This window comes from Leptodactylus fuscus, chromosome 10 (genome assembly GCF_031893055.1).
Source record: "Leptodactylus fuscus isolate aLepFus1 chromosome 10, aLepFus1.hap2, whole genome shotgun sequence".
NCBI classification, from domain to species: domain Eukaryota; kingdom Metazoa; phylum Chordata; class Amphibia; order Anura; family Leptodactylidae; genus Leptodactylus; species Leptodactylus fuscus.
This window is the reverse complement of record NC_134274.1, coordinates 42728247-42744113: the sequence shown is the minus strand read 5'-3', so window position 1 is coordinate 42744113 and position 15867 is coordinate 42728247. Positions and strand designations below refer to the sequence as shown.

Sequence of the window (15867 nt, the reverse complement as noted above, 5' to 3'; positions counted from 1 at the left end):
ATTGACCACACTCCAGCCAGTCACCACGTGGATACCAGCCACCTCAGCGGAAGATACCTGCCATCTCCAACTTTACCGTCTGCTTGTCTATACTTTTTTGACACAAAAGTACCAAATATTGCATGATTTTTTTTCTGGTTATTTTTCCCTATAATAACATTACGTATATAAATGTACAGTATACACAATGATTACAGTTACAAAGCAAAAGCAGAACATACACAGCATGTACAAGACATGAGATACACTTGGCTCATTGTGGGTGAGGAAGTCTCCAACCTAAAGCCATACTTGTGTAAGTGATTCCCCCTGACACCTTACAGTTACATGCCCTAATAGGGGGAATAATCTCAACAGAAAAAACTTTACAAGTTTCTTCCATAGTTGGGATTAATAAAGTTGTATAGTATTGTACTGTATTGGATCAGTCACCGACAGGGTCCAACTGCACCAATGGAACATAATGGGACCTGTCACATATTGTCTGTCATTTTGGTGGATAAACTAGTTCAATATTCTGCTATGTTTTGTCTGCCACTTATGGCAGAATCTGCGCTTAGGCCTGGTTCACATCTGCATTTGATAATCCATTCGGGGAGTCCTTATGGGGACCGCCCCAAACAGACTTCCGAATGCTTTGGAAAGCGGTAAGCTTATGAAAGCACACGGACCCCATAGGCTATAATGGGGTCCGTGTGCTTACCGTGCGATGTCTGCATGGAACATTCATGATCTACTTTCCTGTCCGCATGACTCGTACAAAGACCTTTATAGTCTATGGGGTCCGTGTGCTTTCACTGCACACCGCTTGCCAATGTGTTCGATAGTCCGTTTGGGGGTCCCCATGCGGACTCCCCGAACGCAGATGAGAACCATACCTTTATCCTTCATGACAGTGTACCTGTAACAAGCAATACATGTAATAAACTCATTGGTAAATAGCACTTTATTATTGCATGTATGTTACACTATATTTCAAGAGTGCTCATGACACTTCCTTCCTTTTTTCTGTTCATTTATGTACCAGCGACATTAGATCTTTGGTTTAGGAAACATGACAGTTGTTATTTCTTTACTTGTTCAGTGGCAAATGTTATATCTATCTATCCAGCGCCGCATCTCTAATGAGGTGAGGTGAAGCGCCCGCCTTGGGCGGTGCATGAGCAGGGGCGTCAGCCCAGGCGATTTTTATTTTTTAAAATTTTTTTTCTTTGATAGAGAAGAAGAGGATCACGGAGGCAGCGGGAGCATCAGCAGCACGATTGGTAAGTATAATAACATTTTTTTGTTTTATAATAGGCTGCCACCTGCTGGGAAGAAGGACGTTCCTGACAGACTGTCAGGAACGCCCTTCTGACTGTGAAGAGCTACAGTACCGGCACTGATAGCTCTTCACCTGGGGCACAGATCAGGAAAGCCGATAGTGCGCTGAATTCAGTGCACTGTCGGCTTTCCAGTGGTATATAAAACTGCCTTTGCCCAAACCCATGAAAGGTCCTCTTTAACATCGGATCCCGGAGAGGTGAGTAACAGTGTTTTTTATGTTCCCTCATCTCCCCTGGGGCTCCAAATATTATACTCGGTGGTCTAAAAAGACCCCTGAGTATAATAATAGACCTTGAAGGGTCCACTGTGGCCCCTGCAACCTCTATTATGCCTACAATCTATTGTGCCATATAGGGGTCGGGTGTGTGGAGAAGTGAGGAGTAAAAGATGTCTATGTTTCAAACTTTACAGAGTCAAGACACAGTTGAAAGAAGTGGTTATGGCGGTCCAAAGAGAAGAGACGGGAAATTCGATCGTCCGCCTCAGGCAGCAGAGAGGTTAGGTTCACCACTCTATCTATCTATCTATCTATCTATCTATCTATCTATCTATCTATCTATCTATCTATCTATCTATCTATCTATCTATCTATCTATCTAATCTATCTATCTCACAGTAACTGTGCAAAACTGTATCTACTTGCAATGCATAAGAGTGCCACTAGATGGCACCACTTGTTGCAGCGTACACACTGGCTGTAGTATTTGATGAGTCATGCTCCATGTGCAGGCAGGGGGACTGGACTTCTTAGTGTTACATTACATACCCTACAGAGGAGCTCAGTCCTGTGATTGTCTAGAGGTGTACAGAGCATTGTGTGTTGTAGGATCACCCGAAGGTGTCCTGTGATCGGTGAGTGGACTCCATACAGTGTTTCTGCTGAAATTATATTCTGTTATGGGACGGAGCGCACATTGACCACTTTTACGGGGCAGTATTTTAGTTAGAGTTAGAGTTTTGTATCCGTAGTCTTGCAAATCTTTCCATGTCAGTTTTTATATGCTGGTGTTCCTCTCCTGGTTTTGGTTTACAAACACTGATGTAGTATCCTTACTCGAATACTGCCATATGAAGGTGACTATTGTACAAAAGTTCACAATTCCTCCGGGGTAGAGATCAGACAGTGAAGTAGTTTGACTGATGCAACTCTAAGACTATATTCACATGACCGCCCTGATCTTCAACTGTGTTTTTCATAGATGAGCCAGCACCAGCATGTAACAGAGCCGAAAGTATCAGTAAAAGGGCAGGAGCTTCCCCTACATACTGTAGCTTTATCTATTTATAGATTTCATGTCTTACGTTAGAGAAGTTCTCAGATGCAGAATCCCTCAAAAATTACAGAAGAAAAAGTTCTGGTAGTAGGACTTTTGTGTCCCGCTAATTGGCTGACACCGGAACAGAAGATAGATAGTTTAGGAATATTTTATTTGATGATGAAGAGTATATATTGCAAGTAGAGATGAGTGAATAGTATTCGATTGAATACCTCGCTCCCATAGGAATGCGTGTAAGTGGCCGATCAGCAAGGGGTTAAGCGCAGTGAATATTTGATGCGCTTAACTCCTTGGTGTTCGGCCGATTACACGCATTCCTATGGTAGCGAGGTATTCGATCAAATACTATTCACTCAACACTAATTGCAAGTAATAGAGAATGCGTTATTTAAGAGTTCGTCTTTTAGTTTATTTCTTAGACCAATATGGGCTCAAAGCTGTCAGTAGATAAATCGGTGCACGTCGTCATCGTGGGTGGAGGATTTGCTGGCATTGAGGCCGCCAGTCAGTTGAAATCCAATGAAATTCCCTTTGTTTTGGTGGATGTCAAAGATGCCTTCCATCACAATGTTGCTGCTCTCCGTGCATCTGTTGAAAGCGGTAAGGCATGTCAAATAAAGAACATGGTAAAATAACGTGGCTGTATTCCCTAGCTCAAGGGGCATTATCACATCTATAACCTGTCCATAGTGTTAGGAGCTCAGATGCAGGTACAGGGTCCGGAGTAGCCAGAATAGAGAGAAGCAGCAGAACTGAATCTAACAATCGCTAGCGGAGAAACCGTAACCAAACTGCTATACGCCCAGTATGAGCCAAAGTGCTGTGAGAGAACTCATTTGCATACCAACGAAAATTGAGATTTATACCGAATGGCGGTGCGGAGAAGACATCTAAAGGTAGGAAAAGAATAGCCTTTCTTAAGGCTATTCCTACGTGTCAACGAGAAAAAAATCGATTTTAATAGTAGAATCCCTTTAAGTCATTCATTAAGCACTGTGCCAGTACTATATGTGTAAACTTTGTGCTTGTGATACAGGTTTTGCAAGAAAAACGTTCATCTCCTATGAAGAGTCGTTCCAAGACAGCTTTAAACAAGGACGAGTGGTGGGAATAAACCTGCAGAATCAGACTGTTATTCTAGAAAGCAATGAGGTAACTACGGTGCGATCAGTCATAATCCTCTAATGTAAGGAAAAACACAACTGCTTCATAGTATCGCTTGGCACCACAAGGTTACTTGTGAAATACTTCATAGATGTGAACATTTTTGGCATTTCATAAGATTTAAGCAAACTTGGTTTGTTACTTGCCCAATGTATCGCAAATGAAAATATAGGAATTTACAATGAACTTCATAAAAAATGTTTTGTTTTGCAACTGGGCCCGGCAAGGTACAGTGCCTACGGCTAGCTGGAGATGGCCTGGGTTTGGTACCACTATGATAGCGGTCGGGGAAAGCCGCTGTACATATTGTAAATGAAAAGGGCCCCCGGCATGTCACTGAGGACCAATCACAGGCCTCAGCAGAGACGTCGGGAAGATGGCCGAAGATGCTGAAGACAGCCGGAGCCAGGGTGCCCAGGAAAGGTGAGTATCAGTGTTTGTTATTTTTATTCACCTTCACTGGGCCTCTGATTATCATAGTTTTGGGTCTGAGGAGACCCCAGAGTATAATAATAGCACCAGAGTGGAGGGTGGGGGGATGTTGGGAGCATATAATACTGTGGGTGTGTGGGGGGATACTGCTGGGCATGTAATACTGTATGTGGGCCACTGCTGGAGGTAGGAGGGGCGGCGCTGTTGGGGGAGGGGGCGCTGGGAGGGGCCCGGACAAAAGTTTGCACCCGGGCCCACAAGATACTTGTTACGTTACTGTACACTACTTCTAGTAACATTAGAACAAACTCTGTGTAGTCTGTCCAGCAGGGTAGTACTCCTGTCTAAATCTCCCCTATATATTATTCTTAATATAGATTTAATAGACTAACAGGAAATAGAGGACCAATAGAAAAGGGTTTGACTGCATGATCTGACTACACAGGGTTTGTTTGTAGTCTGTTACCATGGAGACAACATATCTCTACTCAGGTTAGATATAAAATGGTAGGATTTTTTTAAGGGTATGTTGACACTGCGTTTTTTAGAGCGGATTTTGACACGGAATCTGCCACAAATTCCAGCTCCACAAACGGCTCCCATTGACTTCAGTGGGAGTCACTTGCTTCTTTTTTCCGCTAGCTAGTAGCGGAAAAAAGAAGCAAGCTACCCTAGCTTGCTGCTCCCATCCGATTAGGCCCATTCTTCATTCCTAATCCGGAGTGGAATGCCACGCCGGGATGCCAATGCACAGCACCGGCATCCCATCGCGATTAGCCACGCAGAAGTGTTCACACACGGAATGCATATTCCGCCGTGTGAACATACCCTAAAAAGGTTTTCCAGACTAAGAGATTTTGATGAACAATCCTAAAGATAGATTACTAATATCATCAAATCTGTGGGGGTCTGACATTCACCACCCCATCAATTAGCTATTCTCAGCAGCTGATACACAGAGAATGGAGGAGGAAGCAGATAGCTCTGGTCTCGGAGTAGATTCAAGTGAATCTGAGCTGATCTGCAGCACCAGGTCTGGCCACTACACAGTGAACAGGGCTATCTGCTTCCTGCTCCATTCTCTGTGTATCAGCTCCTGAGAACAGCTAAGTGATATGGTTGCAGGTGCCAGACCACCATAGATCTGATATTAGTCATAGGTCATCAATATTCTTAAGAAAATGCAGTTCTCAGTTATATGACATCTGACCTTTCATCTTCACCAATCTGATATGGGAGTAGTAAATGTAGCATCTTCAAGGAATAATAATCTGGCTACATAGTAACATTCATTGTCTTTTTTCCTCAGTGAATAACAATTATGTCATATGGTTTTGGCTGCAGCCGGTATGTCACTGCTACATAATATATCACCGCCATATAATATTTTAAGCCCAACTAAACTTTCGGACAACTTTTGATTTTCTGGCAGAAAATTAATTCATTTTGTAATATACTTTATTAACAAATTTTGGCTTCTTTCTGTGAAAAAAAAAGTGGAAGCAAAGATTAATGTACATGGCAAAGGAATCTGCAGTAGCAAAGCAAATCTAGTTTCTTCAATACTGTATAAAATGTATATTTTCTTTATTTCATAGTCATGTGATGTTATAAGGAGGTGGTCATTATTATTTTTAACAATTTTTTTAACCCAGGAAATACATTTTACCCACCTCATCATTGCCACTGGGAGTGATGGTCCATTCCCTGGAAAATTCAACAAGATAGCCACCAAGGAAAACGCCATTCAAATGTATGAAGATCTAGTAAAAGAGGCAAGTATTAAAGGGGTTGTCCCATCTGAAGGATCCTATCTATACTGGTAGCTTATGTAAATTGAAGACGTTTCCTAAATATATTGCTTTAGAAATGCTGCTTTGTTTGCCTGCTATAAGAACTTAATCCTCCCATTGTTTACACAGCTTTACCATAACCACTAGAGATGAGCGAACACTGTTCGGATCAGCCGTTCCGAACAGCACACTCCCATAGAAATGAATGGAAGCACCTGGTACGTACACTTTGCCGGCGGCCGGTCGCCGTGCCAGGTGCTTCCATTCATTTCTATCGGAGCGTGCTGTTCGGAACGGCTGATCCGAACAGTGTTCGCTCATCTCTAATAACCACAGACCTGTTAGATAGGACAAGTGACGTCACTCACTGCTCTGCCGGCAGGACAATCAGCTCAGCTAATTTCAGTTTGCTGATAAAGCCTGTGATGATTGTATCATATAATCTGGGAAACGGAAAAGCCGTTTCTTCCGGCTCCAGGAAAAAAGAAGCGAGGTGCTCATTCTTCAGGCCGAGTCGCCTCGTGATTCAGCCTGAAGACACTCCCTCCTCCGGACTAGGCCCATTCATTGCCCATACCAATCTATGCTAATAAAAATGGGGTAAGTGCCCTAAGTAAGTCTGATATAAAACCCACTGACTAGGAGAGGGAATATTTTTACACAGCAGGTTTTCTATCTTGCAATGATGTCACTGAACCACAATGCAATTGGCTCTTGTACATAATACTGATAAGCTATGACATCTCTCTGACCTTTGCTCAATGCTTTATGCAGATGCAACATACAGGTGCAATATGTCATGGGAACCATTAATATGGTAGCTCAGATCACCAGCCTACAGAAAGGAAAAAAGGAATAAAACATAACAGAAAAGGATTTGGAATAAGAATTTCCATGCATGTGAATGCGACAAATCTACCAAATCTACCATGTGTGAATATGCTTGTGTTCAGAATATACCAGAAATATAATGCAGTTCATGTCCCCCAAGGTCCAAAAAGCTAAACGTGTTGTGGTGGTTGGTGGCGGCTCAGCGGGAGTCGAGATGGCTGCAGAGGTGAAAACAGACTATCCGGAGAAAGAGGTAGAATATGTTCAATACTTTAATAGTTCCCCTTTTTTTTTCAGTATTATTTTACAATGTACTTTTTCCTGTACTATCTGGTAAAATATTTTAATTATTACATGTTACATACATACACTGTCTACCATGCAAAGGAAGATATCTGCGGTGTCCGTCGTTAAATATAGGAGGAAACAGCACTGGCATTAGTCACATGCAAGATGCCACGAAGTGCAGAGTTGTCCGATTTTGAGAAAGGGGTAATTGTGGGATACCACAGAAGTGGTAGATCCTTAAGGGACATAGCAAGCGAAGTGAATTACCCAAAATCGACAGTGGCCTATGTGATTACGAGTGGAAGGTGAATGGTGATTGTCGGAATGTGTCTCGAGTCGGCAGACCCCCGAAACTGGGAGATAGAGACCGACGGGTGCTGGCCAGAGAAACCGCACCCAACCAATTCCCTAACATACAGTATAAGACCAGGGCCACTTAGACAGAGATGGCTGGAGGTTAGCCGCAGGGTACAGTAGCAGCTTTGTGGATGGGATTAAAGAAATCTCATCCACACGCTGTCGCTAAACCCTTAGCAATTCAAAGGTTGAAGGCAGTAATACTTACAGCTGAGTCGAGGCAGAAAACACCAGATTCAGCGACTTGCAGAAGAACACACATCTCCCTGGCGTGTACCCTGTCCCCATTAAAAGCAATAGTGTAAACTTACGTAGTCTGGAAATGCTCCAAAGTGGATATCTGCGCCAGTTTCCTGTTGCCGCCATAGTTCTGATGGTCACAACAATAAATCACTATGGGGAATATGGCTGTGATAAATGCAATGTTTCCAAGTCTGCATACATGTGTATGATAATGCCCATATGACTATAACATCTTCAGCTTTTTCCGTTCACAGGTCACATTGATTCATTCTAAAGTTGCCTTAGCTGATGTGGAGCTGCAGCCTTGTGTAAGGCAGACGGTGAAGGAGATTCTCCTGAAAAAAGGCGTCAGGCTAGTTTTAGGTAAGAGAAGACTTCCATAGTCTGTATCAGCTCTCGTTGGTTTTAGGTCAGTGCTGTTGAAAGTCACAAGTGCCCGTCTAATTCTGACTTATTACTTCTAGTTTGCTCATTCTCTCCTTATGTGATTTTTGTACTACTAAGGCCTCGTTCACATCTGCGTTGGTAATCCAGTGGTGCAAGCGGTGTGCAAGTGAAAGCACACGGACCCCATAGACTATAATGGGGTCTGTGTGCTTGCCACCAGATCTCCGCAGGGATCATGCGGACAGTAAAGTAGTTCACAATCTACTTTCCTTGATTCGTACGGGCAGCGCACAGGCAGCACACGGACCCCATTATAGTCTATTGGGTCCGTGTGCTTTCCCTGCATACCGCTTGCAGTTGCGTTCGGTATTCCGTTCGGGGGTCCGCATGCAAACTCATCGAACGGAATACTGAACGCAGATGTGAAATAAGGGTAACACCCAAACACCGTCATTTCCTGGTTTCAGCATTTTATTAGCACTTAAAGACTTTCATCTGTTCATTTCCCAGGTGTCTGGGCTAGTCGAACGCTTATTGGTAGGTTCATGGTTGTGCATGTGTTTGGCCATATAACCAACCAACCACAGATTTTGTAAGACAAGTGATGGCAGGCTAAAATTTAATATGTAAAGGCAGTTTAAGAATAAGACCCCACGTTGCAGAAATGCAGCTTCTGCGGAAACACAACAGAGAAAAACAGATGGGATATTCCTGCCCCTGTGTGCAGTTTAGGACAAGTGGAACTTTTAATAACATTAATTTACAAATTGACTCTCCTATAAGAGGTAAGAGGAACCTCCCCCTTGTGTTTTTTTTCTGTCCTGTGTGTTGGAGGCTCTGTGGCCTCCTGAATGGTTTAGAAGAGGGGTTTTAAAGCCTTCTTCTTCTACTTCTTTTTCCGTTCCTTTCCTTTTATCCTTCTGAGAGAAAGATCTCGGTTTATATTGCAGTCTTTTGACTTTCCTGCTTTTTTGTTACTGCCATTTTTTCAGCTGTGTGTAGCTTGTTCATTGGCCAGCAGTAAGGTAGTTGAGTCCTCTCCAGCTTTTCCTCTGTGTCCATTGCAGAGTCTAAAGCACTGTTTTCTATTGCTATGAGCACTCTGTCAACTTCCTGTTGTTTTTTTTGTCAGCGGCCGTGTGCGCTCACCTGAGCTGCAATCACAGCCGTGGGAATCGATTCACCGCCATTATGGTGAGATCCAACCAAACTTTTGATATATATGTGATATATGATGATATATCTTGCAGTTTTTCAAGGTGCATTTGGTTCCTAGGCGGATACCATATGCTGTGACCTAGAAATAAGAGTGGACATATACCTGTGTATTATCATTGTTTAATATGTGCATATTTGATTGTTGCTCACATAATGGTGTATACCTTAAGTTATAGTTAATGGTGACCATCTTCCAGCCTGCTGTCTGGGAGTCTTCACTTTCCATATCAGACTCCTTAAACCATAGCTAATGTGAACAGTGGCCTGTCATATACAGTGAGTTTGAGGATCACTGGATTCCCTGCAACTCGCATATATCCAGTTGAGATAAGCTGAAAGTGCACCAAGTCCACTTCTAATAATGAGCAAGTTTCCTTAAAAAGGCAAGTTTTGTTATGTTTTGTGGCTTGCTCTGCTTCCAAGACCAAGCTCTTTTTCCAGACCTTTCCGGTCATTTTCCTTTCTCCTTCCTCTCCAGAGGTGGCATTCTTTAGATGTTTGTGTCGATTTCCTTTGTTGATTTCCTTTCTAGGTAGATCCAAGGGCTTGAAGGCTTCTAAGCCCACACTGGGCAGTCAGATCAAGAAGGCGATAAGGCTCTCCTTTCTTTCTCAGGGTCTTTCCCCTCCAGAATTTGTGAAAGTCTATACTACTAGGGCAATGTCGGCCTCCTAGGTGGAAAAACGCCCAATATCCCTACAACAGATCTGCTCAGCTGCCATCTGGCGCTTACATTCTACCTTTGTCAAACACTACAGGCTAGATTTACAAGGTTCAGAGGCGACTGCCTTTGGACGGTCAGTGTTGTCTACTGTATGCCATGGGGGCCCTCCCTAGGGGTTATCTCGCTACATCTCCATCTGTTGTGCTGCGGTTTGGACGTGGGGAATCGTTGATTATGTAGATAATCTGTTTTCCCTTAGTCCAAACAGCAGCACAAGACTTCCCTCCCTATTATATATTGTACTTTATAATTAACACAAGGGGGGAGGTTCCTCTTACCTCTTATAGGAGAGTCAATTTGTAAATTAACCCCTTCCCGACATGCGCCGTAATAGTACGGCGCGTGTCGGGTCTGTAACTATGGCGACCGCCCGGGAGCCGGGCGGCCATCATAGCCGCCGGGTGTCTACTGCTTTAAGCAGTAGACAACCGGCTTTAATGCCTTCGATCGATCCGGGGACCGATCGGAAGCATTAACCCCTTCGGCGCTGCTGTCAAAGGCGCCGGAGGCGCCATTTTCCCGGCGGCGCATGGGCGCCGCCATTTTGGCAGGGATCGCCGGCTCCTGGAGCATGCTCCAGGGCCGACCCCCCATTGCCATGACAGCCGGGAGCCTTGTCTGCAAATTCTCTCTTTTGCAGGCTGGTGTATGCAGCCTGCAAAAGAGATGATGATTTTTTGCAATGCATTGCAATGCATTAGCATTGTAATGCATTGCATTAGTGATCAGACCCCCTGGGGTTCAACACCCCTAGGGGGTCTAATAAATGCCAAAAAAAAATAAAAAAAAAGTAAAAAAAAATATAAAAAAATATAAAAAGTATTAAAAGTTCAAATCACCCCCCTTTCCCTAGAACAAATATAAAAGTAGTTAAAAACTGTGAAACATATACATGTTAGGTATCCCCGCGTCCGAAATCGCCCGCTCTACAAATCTATAAAAATATTTTTCCTGTTCGGTAAACGCCGTAGCAGGAAAAATAGTCAAAAGTGCCAAACCGCCGTTTTTTCACTGTTTTGATTCTGATAAAAATTTGAATAAAAAGTGATCAAAGCAATAACATTTCCCGAAAATGGTAGAACTAAAAAGTACACCCAGCCCCGCAAAAAAAGACACCCTATGCATCCCCGTACACCTATGTATAAAAAAGTTACGGCCGTCGGAATATGGCGACTTTTAGAAAAAAAATTTTTAACACCGTTTTGGAATTTTTTTTAGGGGTCAAAATGTAAATAAAACCATATAAATTTGGTATCCCTGGAACCGTAGCGAAACACAGAATACAGGGGACATGTCATTTTGGCTGCACAGTGAACGCCGTAAAACCAAAGCCCGTAAGAAAGTCGCAGAAATGCATTTTTTCTTCAAATCCACCCCATTCTGAATTTTTTTCCTGCTTCCCAGTACATTATATAGAATAATTAATGGTAGCATCATCAAGAAAAATTTGTCCCGCAAAAATTAAGACCTCATATGGCTCTGGGAGCGGAGAAATAAAAAAGTTATGGGGTTTAGAAGGAGGGCAGTCAAAAACGAAAAATGAAAATCAAAAAATGCCATCGGCGGGAAGGGGTTAATGTTATTAAAAGTTCCACCTGTCCTAAACTGCACACAGGGGCTGGAATACCCCATCTGTTGTGCTGCTGTTTGGACTAAGGGAAAACAGATTATCTACATAATCAACGATTCTGGCTAATCCCATTCACACATTGCAGGAAAAAAAGCGCTGCAGAAAAGCTGTGTTTTTGAAAAACTCAGCATGTCAATTTTACCTGGCGAAACGTTTGCGTTTTCCCTATAGATTTAATAAGGGAAGAAAATCTGCAGAAATGCAGCAAAAACGCAATGAAAAACGCTGCAGAAAAAAAACAAGCAAATCGTGTGATGCAAATTGAGATCTTAGCCTATGGCTGCTTTCATACAAGCTATCTGTTTTGAAGGCTCAAAAAAAAAAAAAAAAAAAAATAGACATATATATTAGTGTTTTTGTTTTGAACCCAGAAATTCTCCCTTTAGTAGAGGCACAGGTGGCGTGAAAATGTCATCATGTCCACAGGGGTGAACCTGCTTCTTTCGCCGCCCGAGCGAAGTGCAGAAAGCCGCCCCCCCCCCGACCGGGAGGAGGGGGCGTGGCTTAGCGGAGGGGGCGTGACATCTCGAAAGGGGGCGGGGCTTAGCGCCGTTTGCCAGCAGAGAGCAGGCCCGGAGACTGCCTGCGCTCTGCCTGAGCGTGAGGGGAGGCTGCTGGAGCAGCGCTGCTCCAGTGGCCTCCCCAAACCACCGCTCCATGCTAAGCCAGTCCAGGACAGCTTGTCCTGGACTGGCTTAGGTTAGCAAAAATGCCGCCCTCCCTGAGGCCCTGGCATAGTGCCGCCTGAAGCGCTCGCTTCAGGTCGCCTCATGGGAGGTGCGGCACTGCATGTCCATGTGCATTACCGGCAGTCTTCTATGGCAGAGCAGGGACCTTTCAGCTCCCTGCTCTATCATAGAATTAAACAGTATTGGCGTGCACAGCACAGCAAAAGCCTCGTGCTCAGGTTCCCATTGGGGACGGGGGCTCTGGGCAATTGCCCGGTTTGCACCCCCCTAATGCCGATCCTGGTGAGCGGACCCGCCTGGAGATGGATAGAGGAGCAGTGTCTCTTTTTTTGTTGTTGTTATTGCCAAGTATGTGTTTCCTATAAATGTCCCATTACTTCCGTAGCCACGACTTGGTTTGGCTCAAAAAAAAAATGTAGCGGGGGCAACACGGTGGCTCAGTGGTTAGCACTGCAGCCTTGCAGCACTGGAGTCCTGTGCTCGAATCTCGCCAGCAACAACATCTGCATAGAGTATGTATGTTTTTCCCATGTTTGCGTGGATTTGCTCCTATTCTTCAAAAGACATACTGATAGGAAAATAAATGTACATTGTGATCCCTATATGGGCCTCACAATCTACAAAAAAATGTAGACAACGTTTCCACAAAGTGGGGTCTTAGCCCAATAGTAGTCGAGTTATCAATACATAACTGTGCCAACCATCATTTACCAGGGCAACGAGTTTCCAACCTGGATGAATTAACACTGAACATGGTCAGAGAGAATATGGAATTGCATTTGGACAAGGACACGGAGGTGATCACTTCTGACCTGATTCTCTGCTGCACAGGACTTAAGATTAACTCATCTTGTTACATTAATGCTTTCGGTAAGTGAACTAGAAATTAAAGATATAGTTATGGATTATACAGCTACCTATACAACGGATGCAGCAGAGCTGACTTTGTACACTCAGGACACCCGGAGTGTTCAGCAGCAGCCCGGCATTCATTGTTAACAACCGAACTGCTTGGCTTGTCTGAATATGTGCAGCAGTGTTTTATCTTCCTTTTATGCAAATATACAAAGTGCTCTCTTTATACAATGTATCACTTTGAAGCATAAAGTCTCTTACAAGAACGGACTTGTAAAAGACTTTATTCTTCAAAGTGATACATTGTACGTTTGCATGACAAAGATAAAAGCGGCAAAGCTGGAAAATAAAACATTGCTGCATGTGTTCTTTGTTACTGGTGTTTGCAGAGCTGAATTTGTCAGCTAATCCATTATCTACGTGGATTTAGAAAAAAATGCTCGATACAGTTCTGGTTATATCGCTTTGAAGTTACGGTTTTTCTTATACTGCAGTCTTGTTTTAGGAGATTACTGCCCACAGCGTTGCACAAAATGTTTTCCATCCTGCTTAGCTCGATGAGCTGCTGTGAGATCACCATATTGCCCTGGAGTCACATTGCAACCCCAAGGATGCCACAATTGCAACGTCTTGACACAAAAGAAGTTGAACATTGCTTGACTTGTTCGTGGCAGTCACAGCACTCTCGAGGCTGCAATTCATCACACATTCACCAACATGAGTGAAGAAGTCTCATGTCTACATGGCCAACTTTTGGTCATGCGATGGGAGTAATGGCCAAAGTCGCAATGTAGCCCTAGCCTAAAGTGCAGTTTAATAGCATGAGAGACCCTGTTGGGATTTCATCCTTCCTATAGTTTACGAAGCATGAATCTAATAACAGGTTCCCTGTAGGTGAATGCACCATATATATCACCCACAGAATCCCAGACCGGGGCCCACGTTGTGAAAAACGCAGCCTCGGCCATGGCCAAAAAACGCTGCATTTTTCATTACCTGCTAAGTGGATGGGATTCTGGCTAATCTCTCCCACATATTGCAGAAAAAAAAAAATCTGTAGCGGAAATGCTGTACTGTGAAAAATGTTTGCAAATCAAAGCATGTCAATTATACCTATGGAAACACTGTATAATAGAGGATCCTCTGCTGGCTTTATGTGGAAAAACCCTGCGGAAAAAAAACATGATGTCTTTCCGCCGCAACTTATCTGCAAAACTACAACTCCCAGCATGCATACTTGCTCTGCTGTTCTTGGAACTCCCATGGAAGTGAATGGAGCATGTTGGGAGTTGTAGTTTCACAGCAGCTGGAGAGCCGAAGGTTCCCTACCCCTGGGCTAGGGATATGGTTCACACAGCAGAATTTTGGTGGGAGTCAGACGTCTTGCTAGGCGATTCCACTCAAACCTCACATTGATATGAATAGGAATAGGAAATCTTTCTGCAGCAGACAGGAAGATCTCCAAGGTAAATTTTGCCTGGTGGATCCCACTACAAAATCTACTATGTGAACCTAGCCTAAGAGAGATCACCATTTTGGTCAGTGCTGAGTTGATCAGGCGTTTCCGGACCTACTTTGTGTGTGGAGATTAGGGACCAGCAGGGACGTGGTAAATATCAGAAAGAAAGCAACAAGGGATCACCGAGGTATGTGCTGCTTTTTTTTATATTTTATTCCACTCTGAGTCTGTGTGAGGACAATCCTTTTATATGGAACATGAATATATAATTTATACATAATTTTTGTTTGTATTTTTTTCACATTAGGTGATAAAGTGGCGAGCAATGGAGCCCTGAAAGTGAATGACTATCTACAAGTGGAAGGGTTTAATAATATTTATGCAGTTGGGGATTGCGCTGATTTGACAGAACCTAAAATGGCGTATACCGCAGGCTTACACGCCGAGATAGCAGTATCCAATATTATCAATAGTCTTATGGAAAAACCACTCAAGGCCTATAAAACAGGTACAAAAATGCATTATTCTCTCTATACGTGTGTTTTTGCCAGTTGGTGTGATACATACAAGGTTCATATGCATGAATATTGTTTTTATACATATACAGTGTTAGTGTGTATATGTATATATATATATATACACTGTAAGCTGTATAGACAAACAACCAGACAAATAATTTTTATTTTTTCCTCTTTAGGGCCTGTCACTATGCTAATATCTTTGGGTCGAAATGATGGAGTCGGCCAGTTTAATGGCGTCTACATGGGAGGATTTTTTGTAACTCTAGCGAAAAGCAAACATATGTTTGTTTCAAAAAGCTGGAATAAAATGGGGCAGAAGATGCCCAAATAAGAGTTATCATTTATGGGAGACATCTTTGTACATGACTACCTCACCATAACAGGAAAATATGACTTTACTGTAAGGAGAATGTTAACATTGAAGTGATAGACTGTACGATATACTGTAACAAGCAGACTAATATGACGGAGCTGATCCCGATGGAGTCACAAGCTTTGTTCCAAATACATGAAGGATATGCTGGATCCCATTGACCTAAACATGGCCCATGATGGTATGTGCATAGCCTTGGTATGTGTTCTGGTACTTGCACGTGTGACTAAATTAATATTTTCCATACCTGTATTTTTTTTAACTTATTAAAGCTAAGTAGTGAGACCCATTATCGTTTTT

The 15867-nt window shown here is 43.2% G+C and overlaps 1 protein-coding gene across 1 annotated transcript; it reads left to right on the top strand.

Annotated features, from left to right (window-relative positions):
- The first annotated feature begins 2093 nt into the window (after positions 1–2093).
- Positions 2094–15530, top strand: AIFM2 (AIF family member 2). The gene is made up of 9 exons (XM_075258502.1): positions 2094–2178; positions 3011–3203; positions 3640–3755; positions 5855–5974; positions 6984–7076; positions 7966–8074; positions 13074–13229; positions 14981–15181; positions 15371–15530. Exons 2-9 carry the CDS (start codon positions 3029–3031, stop codon positions 15523–15525), a joined length of 1125 nt encoding a protein of 374 aa, XP_075114603.1. The 5' UTR covers positions 2094–2178; positions 3011–3028; the 3' UTR covers positions 15526–15530.
- Positions 15531–15867: the final 337 nt, after the last annotated feature.